Source organism: Aulonocara sp. 'chitande type north' Nkhata Bay, linkage group LG14, assembly GCF_057382095.1.
Source record: "Aulonocara sp. 'chitande type north' Nkhata Bay isolate Kocher_YH1m ecotype deep benthic linkage group LG14, A_spYH_male_GT1.1, whole genome shotgun sequence".
Taxonomy (NCBI): Eukaryota; Metazoa; Chordata; class Actinopteri; order Cichliformes; family Cichlidae; genus Aulonocara; species Aulonocara sp. 'chitande type north' Nkhata Bay.
In genome coordinates, this window is record NC_141357.1 from 1610021 (window position 1) to 1628447 (window position 18427).

The following is an 18427-nucleotide window of genomic DNA, read 5'->3' on the forward strand; positions in this document are numbered from 1 at the left end:
TTTCACTGTTTTTGTTCGGACGCCACCAAGTTGCTGACAGATGAAAGCTCTTTTATTTCTCTCTTGCAGCTACAGGAAGGTACCAGGAGACAGCTGCAGCGGCGGAGATGTGGAGGCCCGGCTGGATGGAGAGATGCTGCCTTGTCCTGTCGGAGGTAATCTGCTTTCTCCAAACATTCAAAGATGCAGCTGAGCGTGCTGTGGAACAGTTCAAGGTGTCACGTTTCCAAACAAATGTTACCATCCAGTTTTACTGACTGGCACACAGACTTGGTAACCTGTGGGGGTTTTGTGGGAGAAAGGTGAAATCCAAATAAACATCCTTTATTTTAAGCATTTCTGCTTCTCCTACATATAAATACATTAGACACCCTAAAAAAACGTAGATGCACAGCACTGCGCAAAAATCGTGATCAAGCTCGACACAGTTGAGCTTCCGTTTGTGCTGGCATTGCTTCACAGCATGAAGAAATGAGGGGCGGCTCAAGATGTTTGGACCGTCATGTCCAACAGTTCAACTTGACTTTTAATGTCCTGCTAGCTGTGTTGTAGTTATTGAGTATGGGTCAGTAGTAGAGTCTCTATAATAGACCTGCTCTGAGAGGTAACAACAGCTGGGCCGTTTCTAACCGGATGTATGACAACATGACGGCTGTGTTGAATGAATCAAAGAGATCATGTTTTCAAATTAATGAAGGAATTTACTCGACATGAAGCAGCCAATCGGTTTGTGTCAGTCGTTCAAGTTCTTTGCAGTGCAGCTCGGTGTCAGTGCACGTTTGTAGTCCCAGTGTTTGTCTTCAGGCTGTCTCCTGTGGTTTTGCAGAGAGTAATGAGTTCATCCTGTACGCTGTGAGGAACTCCATCCATCGCTACGACCTGGCCACGGGCACTGACCAGGCTCTGCCTCTGGCTGGCCTCAGGGAGGCTGTGGCTCTGGACTTTGATTATGACCGCAACTGCCTGTACTGGGCCGACATCTCCCTGGACACCATACAGGTCAGTGGCTCCTCTAGAAGATGCAGTCGGTGTGTGCTCTCTCACAGCAGGACAGCATGGTGCTAACTGTGGGGCTGAGACGTAGAGGGAGCTTAACCATTCAGCTGTTACTGACCTGCGTGTGTCTTTTGGTCCTGCAGCGCCTGTGTCTGAATGGCAGCACAGGTCAGGAGGTTGTCGTGAGGAAAGACCTGCAGAATGTGGAGGCTCTGACCTTTGACCCCATCAGTAGACTGCTATACTGGGTGGATGCTGGAGCGCAGAAGATTGAGGTATAGAAAACATTGTCAGTGTTTGTCACTCAGGATATCAGACACATCAGAGTCGCGAGGTTATCAAACTAAAACAGTTGCTTGTTCTTTCCAAGTTCTCCTCTTTGGTCGTCAGATTATATTCATAATCACAATAATCTGTCTTCTTGACACAGCTTCATTACCGTTGACTTTTCCCTGTTATGTTTGAAGGTTTCAAACCCTGATGGGGATCTGCGGCACACCCTGCTCAACTCTTCCATCCTCGAACACCCGCGAGCTTTGGTTCTGCTGCCCGGAGAGAGGTGAAGAGTTTAAAGGAACCGAGTTTTATCCAGCCTGTGATTAAAAGAGTGAATCTGAAACGAGCAGCTTCAGGCTGATTTGAAAAGCTGACATTTCCAGTCAAGAACAAGAAATTATAATAAATATAGTGTTTGCTGATATTGCCTTTTTCAGGCAATCATGCAAAGATCCAGCAAACACAAACCTGCAGAGCAGGAGCATAAAATACACATCGGTCACCAGTGGTTCTGACTATTTTCTTAAACCTGATCTTAAGGTAAAAACACAACAATGCTCTGATCACCCTTTAAAAAGGATGACCAGACAAACTGACCACAAGATCATCTCTGAAAACAGATCTGGCTTCACTTCTGCAAACATAGTTCTGCTTTTCCTGAGACATCGGGATTCCTGTGGTCTGCTGCTGATCTCGTTTTCCACTTTCTCAGAAAATGAATGTATGGTTGACTCACTGCACTCACTTCCTCCCTTCTCTGTGTACATTGTCACTCTCTTAGAGTTTAAGCTTGTATTAAATATTTGACCTGGCGCCCAATCACAGTCAAAGAGTGGCCAATGGGCGCATTCGGTGCAAATTCCTAATCTTGTATCCTCTCCATGTCCAGTCTGATGTTCTGGACTGACTGGGGAGACCAAGCGCCTGGCATTTACCGAAGCTACATGGATGGAACCAACGTGTCCCGCATCGTGTCCGAGGGTGTCCGATGGCCCAACGGTATCACGGCCGACGACCACTGGCTGTACTGGACCGAAGCCTACAGCGACCGCATCGAGAGGGCCGACTTCATCGGAGGGCAGAGGCGCGTCCTCATGGAGGGGCTGCCCCACCCGTACGCCATAGCTGTGTTCAAGGTAACAACATGTTTATGAGTGTGTGTGTGTTTCAGTCTTGATGGATTGGGTGGATTGTTCACACTTTCGCGCTGCATGCTGTGTTCAGAATGACCTGTACTGGGATGACTGGTCTAAAATGGGAATCTTCAAAGCTCCAAAGGCTGGTTCCCAAAACAACGAGCTGATTGTTGGCAGGCTAACTGGGGTCATGGACCTGAAGATCTTCTATAAGGGGAAGAACAGAGGTGAGGACCAGGCAGGGAGGTGATGATGCTGTCAGTCTTCTTCAGGTTTAAATGAAATAAACTGCGTTCTTGCTCTCGTCAGGCCATAACGCTTGTGCCGACCAGCCGTGCAGCCTGCTGTGTCTGCCTCAGCCCGGCCACAGGCACACCTGCGTTTGCCCAGACGGCGCCCCGACTCTAACGACGCCCAGCGGAGAGCTGCAGTGTCAGTGTCCCCAAGGCTACCAGCTCCACAACAACACCTGCATCAAGACGGGTGAGAATAAGCACGTACTGCTTCTGGAAGACGCGTGTCGTAAGATATACGGACACAAAGCCTCCGACAATTAACAGTTTGCATGTTTGCATATTTCTTCGACTCCAGAACACAGCTGTCTGCCAAACCAGTATCGCTGCTCCAATGGCCGCTGCATCAGCAGCATCTGGAAGTGTGACAGCGACAACGACTGTGGGGACATGAGTGACGAACAAGAGTGTCGTAAGTACTCAGCAGCGTTGCTGCCTTCATGACAGAAACAATCAACTGTTGCAATAGAAACAAAGCTCTTTTTTCCTGGCGTCCTTCTCCAGCCACTACGACTTGTGACCCGTCCAACCAGTTTCGCTGCGTGGCCTCAGGTTCCTGCATCCCTCTGGCCTTTAAATGTGACCATGAGGATGACTGTGGAGACAACAGTGATGAGGAGAACTGTGGTACGCATTAATAAAACTGTGTGATTGTATGGTTAAATGTGACTTTTATTAAAGCACTTTCATTGGTTAGGAAGACTAGAAAGTTAATTAGGTTAGGGTCATCACACAAATATTTTAGTTTAGATCAGCAACATTGTTTAACACTTTGATGTATTTCTCAGATTCTCATCAGTGTGGGCCTGATGAGTTCACGTGTGCACGTGGTGTTTGCATCCGCAAGAGTTGGCGCTGCGATGGAGACAATGACTGTAGAGACTGGTCAGATGAAACAAACTGCACTGGTGAGAAAGACTCAGCATCATACATGATGTCCCACAAAGTTAAATCAGAGAAGGTGTGAGCTGCAAGCGCTAAACAATTACAGTAAACTTCACAGTCATAAAATAAAACTACAAAGCTACAGCCTTTAACAGTGCAGTTAGTGTTTTTTTTTAAAGTCATAAAAACAGAGCTATTTACACAGCCGCTAACCGCTAACCACACAGTTAAAGTCACAGAATGACTGCTAACACACAACGACTCAGCTGCAGGCACTGAAATGTACAGCATAATAGTCATAGTGTTATTTTGGATATTCAGTTTGTTATTCCTCATAATTCACTGAGGTAGCAGCTGAATCAGTTCCTGATGAGGACAAAAGGCTAAACAGTTAGCTAAAGCTAACTAGCTTAGCAGGTTCTCACTGGCTGCTTTAGTGAGTTTTGGGGTTTGTTAGTTACTTTTAAATTACAGACAGCCAGTAAATTGTAAGTTATTGTAATACTCTCCAGTTCATAATAGTTTTGTTGTCGTACCCACACAATTAGAAAACGGTTATTATTGTTTTGAGGCTAGCTTGTATATGCTTGACGCTCACTTTATTAGCTACGCCTTGCTAGTCCCAGCTTGGGCTAGCAACCTTCTGCATGATTCGACATGTTATGTTAGTGTTCAGATAAGATAAGATAAGATAACCTTTATTAGTCCCACACGTGGGAAATTTGTTCCAGAAAGAGATGCTCTTCTGCATATTTTGGTTGTACTGACTGGTTATTTGAGTTACTGTTTCCTTCCTGTTAGCCGTTACCCTGTGACCTTTAGGATCAACAGCACATGTTCACACAGTGAAAATGCTGCCGACTGGATATTTTCCCTTGTTTTTTACTATTTTCACCGTTCTCAGTAAACCATTGACATAGTATTGTGGTCAAATCCCAGTAGATCAGCAGTTTCAGAAACACTCAGACCAACCAGCCATGCCAGCTGCAGAGTCACTTGAATCACGTTTCTTCCCCATTCTGATGTTTGGTTTCAACTTTAGCTAAATATAGACATTTACAAAGTGCTGGGTGAAAATATATTTACTATATAGCTTATTCACCCATATAAATACATATATCAACATGTGCCAAACATTGACATACATAAATGCATAATCAGTAGTGCCAGTAACAAAGTGTGTGTAGCTGTGAAAACTTCACATTAACAACGTTTAAATCTGTCATACATTTTTAAACTCCACTCATTAAAACTCTTTGTGTCCTCAGTGGGCCACCATACCTGTGAGCCCAGCAGTTTCCAGTGTAACACAGGTCACTGTATACCTCAGCGCTGGAAGTGTGACGGTGATGATGACTGTCAGGATGACTCGGACGAAGATCCCCAACACTGTGGTAAGCTCACACAAGACCCTGATGTTTCACCCCTGCAAAGCAAGCAGAGATTTCCTGTTAGCAGTAATACTTTATTGATATTTGTTATTAGAGGGAACTCAGTGTAAAGGCTTCTTGTGCTCCAATCACACCTGCCTGCCAGCCTCCGCGCACTGCAATGGCATCAAGGAGTGTCCAGACGGCGCCGATGAGAACAACTGTGGTGAGTGATCCCGTTAGTTTAGGAGACACTTTAGCAGTCAGACCCTCACATGCAATCGTAACTGTGAGAGAGAATATAATCATCTGACTGCTCTGCTGATCTCATGTCTGATTTGTTGTGAAAGTCATTGTGTTTTCTTCGCTTGTGTCACCCACAGATCCCCTGTGCACTCGCTACATGGAGTTTGTATGTCAGAACCGAGCCCAGTGCCTGTTTCAGTCTCTGGTGTGTGATGGGATCAAACACTGTGAAGATGGCTCTGATGAGGATGCCGAGTATGCACAATGTGGTGAGCGCCAATCATCTCCACTGTGATACTTAGCATGTTTGCAGCAGCCCTCCTGTGACCACCCGTTACCCTGTAACACCTGACCAGGCCAGTTTATAAAGCAGAGGTGTCGTATGATCATCGTCCCAAACAAGGAGAAAAGAGGAGGCTGAGTTTGTTTTCCACTCACCCGTGCACCTGAACAGTGGATCGTTAGATTTGTGCTTTGTGTTTGGATCTGTTTATCCCTCCAGTTAGGTTTTGCATCAGGCTCTTTAATCATTGCTTTGATTGTCGCACTCCCAACTTTTCCAGGTATTTCCTTGTTTCTGACGTGTCATTATTATGATGACATAGAAGGCTGGCTTTTTGTAACCAAATACAATAAATGCAGATGAATAGTACAGATGGGTTACATGGATCCAAAGAAAATAAGAGCTTGTGCTGGACTGGGTGGAAAGTAGATTCCTTGTGTGTTTTCTTTCAGCCGCACCGTCTGAATTCAGCAAAGTGTGTGACATCTATACCTTCCAATGTGCCAACGGAGTGTGTGTGAGTCTGGAGTGGAAGTGCGACGGCATGGATGACTGTGGGGATTATTCCGACGAAGCCAACTGTGGTGAGGATGAAAAGCTTATGGAGAAATGCCCAGACCCCCCCACACACACATAATGTTTACTATCGAATCATGTGGAACAAATGCACTGATTGCACACACTGAATATAGAAGTTATATTTGTACTAGGCATGCACCGATACCGATACTGGTATCGGGTATCGGGGCCGATACTGTAAAATGTGTGTGTACTCATACTCATAAAAGTTAACCGATACCATGAACCGATACCAACTTATTTCATTAGTCAGAGGGTGGCTGGTCATTTCTGTTGTAATTTTTTAGATTGGCCACTAGGGGGACATGTCGTGCTAAGGCACAGGGTTAGGCGAGTGAGACTGGCGGCTCCAGATAAAAAAGAGAAACTGGAGGCTGCTGTAGCTAGGCTAAACAAAATGTCAGCAGTGTGGACCGGAACAGCCAATTTTAACTCAGGTTTTGGAAAAGCAACGAAAAATGTCAAGAGAAAATCCACAGGCAGTTAAAATAACACAGGCTCTGACTCATTTTATTGCTCTGGATGACCAGCCAATGCCGGTCGTGGAAAACATAGGATCGCACCGTCTTCTCAGTGTACTCGAGCCGCGATATGAAATTCCCAGCCGCCCACACATCAGGGAGATAATGGTGCCAAAACTTTCTGAAGAGGTAAAGACAGCAGTGTGTGCGCGATGTCAGTCCTTGGTTTAACGGCACGGTGGACTGATGAGGGGTTTGTTCGTCAATGCCAAATACTTTCGTTATTTTTGCTTGCTTGTTTACAATATGGACACTCTGCAATAATTTAACAGTTTATTTTATTCTGAAACCTAATTTGTATTTATTTTATTCCAAACAGAAGTGTTTATTTATTATTCTGAAAGCTGGAGACAGTGCCAATAGTTCAGTGATATTTTGTTGAATTACAATGTGCACACCCCGCAATAATTTAACAGAAGTGCTTATTTTTTATGTGAAATTTTATTTTTGTGGTCATTTTATTAAGATTTTATTTTTTATCAGCAGAGATAAAATTTTATGTGTGTGTGTGGTTAAAAGTATCGGTTTTTGTACTCTGTGAGTAGTCAGATCCAAGTATCGGTATCGTATTGGTTTGAAAAAAATTGGTATCGTTGCATCCCTAATTTGTACTCCTGCAAACTTTTCGTTTCCCCACAAAGACCAAGTACATTTATGATTACTCAGCAAAATCCGAGGCTGACTGTTTCTCTGCTCGTTGCAGCTGCTCCGACCGAGGTCCCAGGCTGCTCCAAGTATTTCCAGTATGAGTGCAAAAATGGGCGTTGTATCCCCACGTGGTGGAAGTGTGACCTGGAGAATGACTGTGGGGACTGGTCTGATGAATACATATGTTCAGGTACGACATCGTTAGTTCTGGCAGTCGAGCTCCATCAGAAACCTCAGAGTTCGAGCAGCTCACCGCCCCGATTTAACAAAACTAGATGGCAGCAGTGAACATAAACATGAGTAAAATGTGTATAAGGATCTTTATCTGTTGCCACTGCTCTTTGCTGTAGGGGCTGTTCCTGCCAATCTCCTGCCTTTAGGTTTCCCATGTATGTTTTTGGGAGGCTGAGGAGGTCCAAGAGAAGAGCCACACCTCCATCCTGTCTGATTATTAGCATGGACACCTATTTTATGTTGTTTTCTAGTATTTGGTTTCTATCTGAGTAAATCGGGGTTTCAAATTTGCTTCTTGAATGAACCAGTTTATGCGTCTTATCACTGCAGGTGGTTCAGATCCTCACACTGTGGCCCCCGGCCCCTCCACGTGTGCGCCCAACCGCTTCCACTGTGGCTCAGGGGCTTGCATCAGCAACACCTGGGTGTGCGACGGCTATGCTGACTGCCCTGACGGCAGCGACGAGTTTGGATGTCCGACAGGTACTGATTCTCGCTGCTGATTGGCTCAAGTTTTCTTGCAGAAGACATAATAGTTTATATTTTACAGCTTTTGGCCAAACTGAATGAACATCTTCCTGAAATAGTCCACATAACTTAACCCAGCCCATCCACACATCCACGAACTGAAAATACACAAAACTGTCTGAAGCCTGGACTTTTTGCTTATTTGAGTTATTGTAACCTCAATAATGAGCATCCACGGTTAGAGATGTGTGTCCACACTTCATATAACAGGAAATAATGCTGAGTAACATTGTTTGCTTCTCATTTTCCTGACAGCAGTTAATGGCTCTGTGACTCCTGCCTTGGTACCCACTGAGAACCCTCATTCGCCCGATCGCTGCAGCCGGAGTCAGTTCCAGTGTCAGCGCCCCGCCCGCTGCATCCCCGACTGGCAGCGCTGTGATGGACACGCCCACTGTCAGGATGGCTCTGATGAAGCACACTGCCGTGAGTATCTGTACGATGCATTTGCAAAATACTGTCTCACAAACACACAGAACTCGGACCACGGAGGACCAATCATATAACAGACGGCGTTTTAAATGAAGACAATCGAAAGGATTTTTAGCAGGATTACGCCGAGTTTTCACCCAAAGCCTCGCTCACGAGTTCAAGCCTGTCAGACGCTCTGTTGGGCTTTTCCGTGGCGTAATCCTCTCTGGGGAGTACAGAAGTTTCGTTTCAATACTTCCTCCTGCAAATGCACCATGGGACAATCTCCGTGTTGAGCTGAACCATATTTGATCATTTGATAAAACAGGAAGTTGGAACTAAAGTTTTGTGTAATGGCACTTTTAAGCTCTGCTGTGATAATAATCTCAGGTGTTCATATTTCATGTCATGAACATCATGCTTCCATGCAGGCTATGCAGTGAGCAAGCATTTCATCTAAAGCCTCTGTGTGTCTGCAGCCACCCACGGTCCTCTGTCCTGTGTTAATGGGACTCGCTGTTCTGATGGTGAAGCCTGTGTGCTGGACAGTGAGAAGTGCGATGGCTTCCTGGACTGCTCCGACCACAGTGATGAAGATGGCTGCACCGGTAGGTCCACTCTAACCTCATTCTTAGTTTGCTTTATTTAAAATGACAGAAACTATCTGCCTGCTTGTCCAGTGCAATGCTGCCAGCTGCTGCCGGTTGTCGACTATTGCAGCTTATGTTAATGTCGAAATATTCAGACATCAGAATCTACTTTGCTTCTCTCTCTGGCAGCGGACACGTTGGCCTATAAAGTCCAGAACCTCCAGTGGACACCAGATTTCTTGGGTGGCATCACTCTGACCTGGACCCGGCCTAAAAACCTTCCCCAGGACTCTTGCTCCTTCCTCATCTACTACAGGTAAGAAGCTGCTCAGTAATCCCGGAGTCACGCTGCTGTCAGCCAGCTGTGTTACACTCCACTATAGCTGGTAACAGGGTTTGTATTAAAGAGCCAGTGTGACCTGTGAACTCGTGTTTGTGTTAAGGCCTGTGGGCACATTGCCGTGGACCCCTATGGATACCCACAGCAACAAGACCAGCTACAAACTGACCGTGCTGAAGCCCGACACCACGTACCAGGTGAAGGTGCTCACTCAGTGTCTCAGCAAACTGCACAAGACCAATGAGGTGATCACAGTCCGGACACCAGAGGGATGTGAGTATCACGTGATCACCCTACACCAGGTTCCAACAGCAGCTCTGACTTCTGCTCATTTTAACTTAAACCTGGATGTGTTTGCGCTCTCTGGTACACTCCTGGTCTCTCAGATGCAATGCTAGCAAAAGTCATGCATAAGCATGCAATTCTGCATAACGCAGAACCTGCATAAAGCCTTGTGCTAGAAACCCAGCACCTCCTTTCCTTCACAGCAGTGCTCACCCAGGAGAGGGTCAGCTCTGTGTCGAAGTTTGAATTTGAAGTTGTGGTTAAACCTGTGGAGTGCTGTTGCCTCCAGATGCTTCTGTCCCTCACCCTCTGCTTTTGGTGCTGTTTGCCTGCTCGTGTTAGCTCTCCATCACCGTCCCCATAACTATGGTGCAGATCTCTTGCTGCCCCCATATGTCCACCCTGTGGTGGAGACTGTGGTCCAGCGGTTGCCCCTCAGAGACGGGCTAGACTGTCTGGGCTAAACTCCCATTTACAAAATTTCTTAAATATGTGTGATGTTCAGTTTTATGAATATTGGTGTTAATGGAGTTCATCCAGTGTGCGTGTGTGTGTGTGTGTGTGTGTGTGTGTGTGTGTGTGTGTGTGTGTGTGTGTGTGTGTGTGTGTGTGTGTGTGGTTTAGTGCCTGACCCTCCCAGGAATCTGCAGCTGTCCTGTGATAATAATGGTGTGGATGGGACAGTGGTGGTTTCCTGGAGTCCCCCCGACAAGAGCAACGGCCTCATCAGGGAGTACATTGTAAGTCGCTTTCTAAGCAACTGTGGTTTTTACACAGTATGATGATGATGATGATGATGATGATGGCTTCAACAGCCCGGCAGGTAAAGCACAAACACGGAGAGTTCAAAATACGAGTCTAGAAATCAAAACGGACCCGAGCGGCCGCAGGCCTCGCCCCGCCTCGTCAGTGTGTCTCGTCTCAGGCAGCAAACACACTCTGATAAACTCATCATCAGACAGTTCAAGGTGTGCATGTGAACGCAGGTTCACTATAAACACTCTGGAACTGAAGTTTTTCACAGATGTGAGTTTTCCAAGTCCAAAGTGTTTGTTTACTGAAGCGAAGCTGTGTGATTGGTTAGTGGAGAGTTTAAGGCTTAGAAGTTCAGAAGCCTCTATGAAGCTAAACACGCAGGAACGGGCGTCTGAACCTTTGCTAGCAAAGCTGCAGAAGCAACAAGTCGTTTTGGAGAATTCATGGAAGAGTGTTTAGTTCACTTTGAGAATGTGTAAACTAAGAATCATCAAGGACGTTGGAGGAAATCTGGAGCTTTAGTTGAAAAACAAACCTAGATCTGTGAAGTCCACGATACAACCCAGATCATTGTCCTTGTATGTGGGACAGTTTGGGATTACAGAGGAGGCAGAATGAGACAGACTTTAAGAGGGAGGGATATATTCGTGAAGGTAAGAAAGGCTGTAAACTGGCAGGTGTTACAACTGATGTATCTCCACATCTGACAGAGAAGCAGGTGCTTATAAAGTGACTGAAATGCAGAAACCACACAGGTGTGTTCTGTTTGTGTTACAGCAGCAGGTGTCCCTGCTAAAATCTCAGCACGATGGTGTAACTAAACTAACAAACGTTGTCAGAGCAACAGAGTTTGTTACCCTTTTGATTTGCTCACAAAAGACTTGGAGTTAGTGTCACTGCTGGACTTTGATCAGGAGACACGCTCAGAAGACGCTGACTCTCTGTAGCTCATTAGCTTCATATGTGAGGAAACATGATGCCGATCTCTCAGTGAGGGGATTCACTTGACTTTAATGCACGTGTTTAAGTTTCTCTCACTGAACAATAAGAAAAGAAGTGAAAAGTGTAGACAAAGTAATTACACTACAGACAAAACGTTAAAAGTCTTAAATTTGCACATTTTGTTTACAATAGTGTCAATAGAATATTATTTAGTCAGTATAAGCTTTTTATGATATAAGTTTACTTGTGATAGAATGCTGCATGATGATCATTTCCTAGCTTAGAACTGATCGTACTTTCAATTGTTCTGGACTGATTGTTCTTTATGAAACGTGCTCTGATATTTGAATCTGAATCTTCCCACAGCGATAGTAAGAAGTCAAACAGGCAGTTCTGACCTCGCACACACACACACACACACACACACACACACACACACACACACACACACACACGCACACACACACACACACACACGCACACACACACACACACACACAATCACATACACACACGCACACACGCACACGCACACACACACACAATCACATACACACACACACACACACAATCACATACACACACACACACACAATCACATACACACACACACACACACACACACACACACACACACACACATGCTCACGTCAAATGTATTCATTTTTCTCGTGTATAAATAAAGACAAGTGCAAGAACAGAGCGTGCATTTCACAGGGCCCACTCTGATGTGAGCGCTCTGCAAGTTAAAACTGCAGCGTCTGTTTGTGTGTTTTCTCCTCTTAGACTCTCAGCTGAAGAAGTGTCTTTGAAATAAATCTCTTGACAAATAGTTTTTGAGATTGTTGATCAAACAGATGCAGTGTTGATGTTTTTACATATTCATTGAGTGACTGTAGCATCTGCTTGTACCTGTAGCGGTTCAGCTTATTGGTGCAACCCAGCTTCTTTTATTAAAACGACCCACCTCTGGGCCAGGAGATGACTCGGCTCATTAAAGGCTCCACATTCACTAGTCGTGGGTTTTTGTGGCTAAACATCCTTTTATTTGTGTTTGTCGACAGGTTGAGTACAGCGTGTTTCAAAGCGCTGACTGGACGTCGGCGAGATCCAAATCAGAGACGACTAAGGTGTACGAGCTGCGTCCAGAAACGCAGTACAATTTCAGGGTAAGACGCCTGCACCGCTTCACAAACATCCGCTGTGTTAGCGTCACGTGCAGCGTGTGTAACCGCTGATGTTTCCCCAGGTGGCTGCGGTGACCAGTCGAGGTGTGGGAAACTGGTCCGAGGTGAAATCCATCACCCCTAAGAAAGGTACGCTGGTCTCAGGCTCGCTGCAGTTTGAAAAGCTGCTCCCCGCTGCCATCTACTGGTATTTAGGAAACATTTCAGGTGGAGGCTTTTTTGTGTGTGCTAGCTCCTTCAGTAAGAACACAAGTGTGTTGGAGGCCTGTCAGAAATGAACACATATTATAAATAATAACTTTAAATAGCAGTAAATATTTTCAGAATCACTTCCTCAACCGATCGCGCCCAAATAATGAACAGTGGGGCAGGTACGTCGTACGGCCGGTCCTATAAATGTCTCGTCATCAGCTGTGTGAAACCAGGGAAACCTTTGACTCCTTCCTGTGTTGCAGCCCTGCCTCCTCCCTCTGTGAACCTCGACAGCATCACCAACGACTCCATGAGCCTGTCCTTTACATTAAACTCTGAGTACAAAGTAAGAGCTTCTCCTCAGGTTTTCTTCTTGTGTTTTTTGGTTCCCGTTTGTGCGAACGCCTCTGATGGCCCTGTTTGTTTCTTTCAGGTGGAACAGTACACTGTGATCCTGTCCTGGCAGTTTGACACACACGTGAAGGAGAACAGAAACTACACGCTCACATCAGGGGTCCTCAAAGGTACCGATCAGACTGTTGTTGTCACGCGTGCATTTGTCTGGCAGTGTGGGTGTTGACGTGTGCTGTCTGTTTCCAGCTACAAACCTGACAGCAGGGACGGTGTATGAGGTGGCTGTGTGGGCTCACACCAGCGTCGGAGACAGCCCCACCGCGCTGACACATCAGCAGACCAAAGGCCAGCAGCCAGAGCGGCCCCTCCTGAAGGCCAAGGCTGTCAACCAGACAGCTGTGGAGTGCAGCTGGACCGTCAGTGGATCGCCTGCTCAGGTAAACTCACACAAACAATATCATAGAAAATGACGTAAGAGTGTGCAGCCTGTTGTTTCATCTTTGACTTTATCAGAGAAATCCAGCAGTTAAAAAGATTTTAAATACAATTCTGGAAAAGTGTGGAGCTAAAAGTTAAATATAATGGGAATGGAGTCTGATTAACCGACGGCGTAACCGTCCACCGACTGAAAACATGTGATATGAACTGGACTGAGCAGCTACAATCCTAAAGCAGACACGGGACAACATTGCTCTGGTAAAAGTCCAGCAGCTGAGTTCCTCTGTAACAGCAGACAGGTTGGTGCACAGCAGTAAACACGACCCTTTTTAATGGTACATTTTCTCATGTATTTATATTTACACCACATCCCATGTTTGTGGAGTTGGCTTTGTAACTGAGAGAGAGGCTGATGCATCCAAGCTGAAATCTGAGTGCCAGGATCCAGAACAGAGTCTGGGTTTATGATGTTTTCTTTAACATTAAGATGACGACACTCAGTCATGATGTGGAGTGTTGGCTGATATCGCAACCATAACACATCCTTTAACACTAAGCTTATATCATATTATATCATAGGTGCTCAAAAATATGTTAAAAACATACCATGGTGTGTAGTAGTGTGTCATGGTGACAGTCGATGAGGAGACTGAGTGTGGCAGGCAGTGACCTGCACTCATGCATTACTGCACACACGCTGCATGTGCATGGAACCACATTAATGAACAAAGGATCCTGAGGACATCATTCAGATCCAACCAGATCCTCCTACATTTGTTATTTCACATTCTGTTGAACATACGTATTGACCATTGAAACTGTGTGTGTCTGTGTGTGTCTGTGTGCGCGCAGGTGTACGGTGTGTTTTATGCCACCTCCTTCCTGGACTTCTACCTCAGTCCTCGTCAGGTGCGCACACCCTCTGTCGGCCTCACAGTGACCGTAGACAGCGATGAGCAGTTTCTCTTCCTGGTGAGTCTTTCCTCCGTTCTTAAACACGCCTCTCTAAAGGAACATTCCAGAATCTCACACGTGTGTTTCACGTGTTTGAGTACCTGCCGTTTCTGAACTAGAGATGGCACGATACCACTTTTTTATGTCCGATACCGATATTATAAATTTGGATATCGGCCGATACCGATATGAATCCGATATAGTGTTTTTTAATCAATAAAACAGTTTTTTAATATCTTGCTGCATTTTGTATAAGTTGATACTCAAGTTTAAATAAACAACAACACTAAAGCTATTCTGTTATACCTGTATGCAAAAAATACAACAAAATATTTCATAGCTCAGCAAAACTGATCAATCTAATAAACTTAAACCTGCACCATCCTCCCTATTCTGGTATTTTAAAGAGTAAGCAACCTAATCAATAGGGCTCTAAAACTCCCATCAAAAAAAAAATAGGGAACCACCCCCCACCTCATGATGCTTAATCGATTACTAGGGTATATTAGACTTAACAGTTACTATATACAGTAATGGACTTCTATACTTTTTACATCAGATTAAAACTTTGGGTGTAAGATTCAGATAATTATTAAAAGCTAGACATTTTAAATGAGAATAAGAAAGAAAAGTATGTCTTTGTGCCCCCTTTTCCCTGTTCATGCCCTATCGACCCCCCTGGCTAAACTTTGCTAGATCCGCCCCTGCACAGTTACCAGCGTCAGCTGTAGAAAAAGATCCTGGAGTAGAAAGTAATAATAAATAAATTCTACCAACAGCTGATCAAGCTTAAACGTGCTGCTGTTGTTCAGCCGCTGGTTTCCTCTTTCTGGTGCAAAGTGGGCCAAAAACAAACAAGAGAGACGATCAGCTGATCATTGATCAGTTTCATGATTGAAGTAGCAGCAAGAAGAGGCAGTCGCTCCATATATCTGTTGTTAAGCTTAACGCAGGAATGCTTTACAAACATTCAGAGATGGACTTACACACTTGCTTTCTTCTCTCTGGGATAACTTTCTCGGAGATGAAATGCCGGGTTGGTAGCGAGGCTACAAATGCTCAACCAGACCGCCGACAGGTCTTGTACGCCACAGCCTCTCTATCACGTGACCACACTGCTCCGACGTGCTAACGTTATGAGCAGAGTTACGCCATGCCGCAAGTTTTGTGAGGTGCTTTTTTTGATATTTAATGGATCGATTACATTTTTTTTATTTCTCTCCGATATTCGATCCAGTAATTTAGGTCAGTATCGGCCCAATACCGATACTTAATATCACATCGGTCCATCTCTATTCTGAACACGGCGCCGCTCCGTGCTGTTGCTCTGAGAAAGTTTGCTCGTGGCACGAAGCCAGATCACTTCCAGAAGAACTAGTTAGTGTGACATGTGAGAGTAAAGGGAAGGGCGAAATCTCCCACCTGAAAACACAAAAAGCGCAGGAGTGGAAATTATTCAGCGTTAAGTTTAACGAGCGCAGGTGCAAATGCAGCTGCGATCGTCTCCACAGCTGTGCTGTCATGTTTGTGCTTGACGGTGGCGACGCGAGCAGGTGATCTAAGCTTAGTAGTGAAGAATAAATTAAAATGCAAACACAGTTTTCAGACTAAACTGGAATAATAACGAGGGTTGAAAGCAGGCACGCCAGAATCACGGAGCCAGCCTGCTGAGTGACTGCAGCGTAGGCTGCCGTTCCCAGTGTGAAGGGGAATATGTTCCAGCACACGTTAGACTTATTACGAAGCATGGACGTGAACATTCAGAGTCACCGACCCTGAATGCAGAATGATCCGGGCCTTGGTACAGCCCCTCAGGTTATCCTCCACCGAAACGAGCTTTCAACCCCGTAAGGCCTGCTTCCCCTTAAAGCTCATTTATGTTGTCCCTGAAAATTTAAACAGTGAGAGACATCTGCGCTGATTCATAGAGGAGGAGAAACCCAAACTGAAAATCAGAATGAAACACTTTAAAAATGATCGTATTTATTACACAGTTTCATTCACGTGTATTTGCTGAAACTAGTCATTTCTGTTATTCGAACCGTTCTGTAAATGAACTTTTTACACTGCACATCCAGATACTTGCACGTCGTATTCAGCACTGCATCTATGATGGTGGTGAGAGGTCACCATCACAGGTGAGAGGGTCAGAGAAGTATACAAGTGTTAGAGTAACATCTGCTCCCAAAGCCTTTTTCATGGAAGGCGTTTACCAGCATGGCTTCATGGTAGAAGAATCCATCAGGGCCACATCCCAGCTTTTTGAAAATGAATTCATATTTTCTCACTTTAAACATTTGATATTTTCTTGATGTCTTCTAATATGAAGAAAAATGGGATTAAGCGATTTGCAGACCGCCACATTCTGCTTTTATTTACATTTTACAGAGCACTCCAGCATTCACAACTGGCTGTGTCTCTTTTGGCCATATTGTGTATGGGTAACATGACTCGGTCACTAGCCATGATCTGTGTGTTCTCTGTTCAGGTGCGGGTTGTTGCTCCCTTCCTGGGTCCTCCCTCCGACTACGCTGTGGTGAAAATGATTCCCAATGAAAAGCTGCCGCCCAGGAACCTCCACCGTGTGCGAGTCGACAAAACTCAGGCTACGCTCAAGTGGCAGCCCCCCTATGACAGCCCGAGCAAACCTTTGGTACACTCCCGTCTCTTATTGTGATGATGTCAAACGATCAGAACATGGGGAATATAAAGGACTCATTTCACACCTTTTAACTTGTTCATATTTACAGTTGAAGAGATAGTAGGTAGCGTTTTCCTTGTATTAACATGTATTTTACAGCGCGGCTCTGGAAGGATTGTTATTTTAACCAAACAGTGTGACCACAGCTGGCTTTTTGTCCTGTCTCAGCATGTGGGGGACGTTTCTGTGAAGCACATTGGTCAGATTCAGTGTCAGTGAGGGACCCTGAAATCAGTAGGGCACTCAGTTCATATAGGTTTTAGTGATTATGCCTGCTAACGTATTGTAGCAAAAGTTTTCCTGGGTGAGTAAAGCCAGCTAATTCATACGATCATCCAAGGTTGATCTGGTGTCATATCTGCTCTTTTTAAAAATTACTTAATCAGCTGATGTTAGAACATAAGCAGAGCCAGTGAAGCTAAGCTACAGCTAGCTAGCTGTATTGCTAGGAAAATCCTGAGCGGCTAGCTTAGGAGACAGACCACATTAGCTGCCAAATTACTTGGTTCATGACATGGACTTATTTTTCATGTCAAACTGTACTGATTTAAGACAATACTACAACATATGAATGTATAATATTAGCTATAACTGGCCTTTGTTTCTACAATTACAGTAAACTGCTGCTAGCTAGGTCTTGATGCATGCTCAATCATCCAGGACAGTAAATCTCCAAAAGTTGATTCTGTTCATCTGGACGTAGCGTTTTGTGGGAGAAACGTTTCATCACTCATCCAGGTGACTTCTTCAGTCTCAGCTGACTTTGATCAGTGGGTTTTGGTCAGTGGTTGTTGATCAATGGTCATGAGAATTTGCATAATTAAGATTAAGGAACTGACCTCCCAGCCCATTGTTCCTTCAGTGGGCTGGTTTCAGTCATTATGCAAATGTCCTGTTTATAAGATTGAAACCTGCAGTCAGCTGAGACTGTCTCTCTTCCACAGCATGTCTTTATCCTGTTTCTTTCTCTCACCCCAACCAATCACAGCAGATGGCCCCGCCCCTCCCTGAGCCTGGTTCTGCTGGAGGTTTCTTCCTGTTAAAAGGGAGTTTTTCCTTCCCACTGTCGCCAAAGTGCTGCTCATAGGGGGTCATGTGATTGTTGGGTTTTTCTCTGTATGTACGAAGCGCCTTGAGGCGACTTTTGTTGTGATTTGGCGCTATATAAATAACATTGAATTGAATTGAATAAGACTGAGGAAACCTGCGGTCAGCTGAGTCTGAAGAAGTCACTTGGATGAGTGACGAAACGTTTGTCCCACTAAACGTTTCATCCAGGTGA

At 45.1% G+C, this 18427-nt stretch overlaps 1 protein-coding gene across 2 annotated transcripts in view; it reads left to right on the forward strand.

The window, feature by feature from the left end:
- sorl1 (sortilin-related receptor, L(DLR class) A repeats containing) overlaps nucleotides 1-18427 on the forward strand; it is a 91769-nt gene that overhangs the window by 67291 nt on the left and 6051 nt on the right. Inside the window, exons 16-43 of one of the 2 annotated variants that reach the window (XM_086260541.1) lie at nucleotides 70-155; nucleotides 827-999; nucleotides 1140-1271; nucleotides 1464-1555; nucleotides 2162-2408; nucleotides 2497-2635; nucleotides 2718-2891; nucleotides 3000-3113; nucleotides 3206-3328; nucleotides 3490-3609; nucleotides 4855-4980; nucleotides 5072-5182; nucleotides 5340-5471; nucleotides 5938-6069; nucleotides 7289-7423; nucleotides 7798-7950; nucleotides 8254-8421; nucleotides 8886-9014; nucleotides 9186-9312; nucleotides 9440-9609; nucleotides 10246-10361; nucleotides 12384-12488; nucleotides 12569-12635; nucleotides 12962-13044; nucleotides 13132-13222; nucleotides 13299-13489; nucleotides 14343-14462; nucleotides 16933-17097. In XM_086260541.1, the coding sequence (XP_086116667.1) occupies nucleotides 70-155; nucleotides 827-999; nucleotides 1140-1271; nucleotides 1464-1555; nucleotides 2162-2408; nucleotides 2497-2635; nucleotides 2718-2891; nucleotides 3000-3113; nucleotides 3206-3328; nucleotides 3490-3609; nucleotides 4855-4980; nucleotides 5072-5182; nucleotides 5340-5471; nucleotides 5938-6069; nucleotides 7289-7423; nucleotides 7798-7950; nucleotides 8254-8421; nucleotides 8886-9014; nucleotides 9186-9312; nucleotides 9440-9609; nucleotides 10246-10361; nucleotides 12384-12488; nucleotides 12569-12635; nucleotides 12962-13044; nucleotides 13132-13222; nucleotides 13299-13489; nucleotides 14343-14462; nucleotides 16933-17097 (3721 nt within the window). Of the gene's footprint in view, nucleotides 1-69; nucleotides 156-826; nucleotides 1000-1139; nucleotides 1272-1463; nucleotides 1556-2161; nucleotides 2409-2496; nucleotides 2636-2717; nucleotides 2892-2999; nucleotides 3114-3205; nucleotides 3329-3489; nucleotides 3610-4854; nucleotides 4981-5071; nucleotides 5183-5339; nucleotides 5472-5937; nucleotides 6070-7288; nucleotides 7424-7797; nucleotides 7951-8250; nucleotides 8422-8885; nucleotides 9015-9185; nucleotides 9313-9439; nucleotides 9610-10245; nucleotides 10362-12383; nucleotides 12489-12568; nucleotides 12636-12961; nucleotides 13045-13131; nucleotides 13223-13298; nucleotides 13490-14342; nucleotides 14463-16932; nucleotides 17098-18427 lie in introns of both variants that reach the window. The other variant, XM_086260540.1, reaches the window with a different exon arrangement.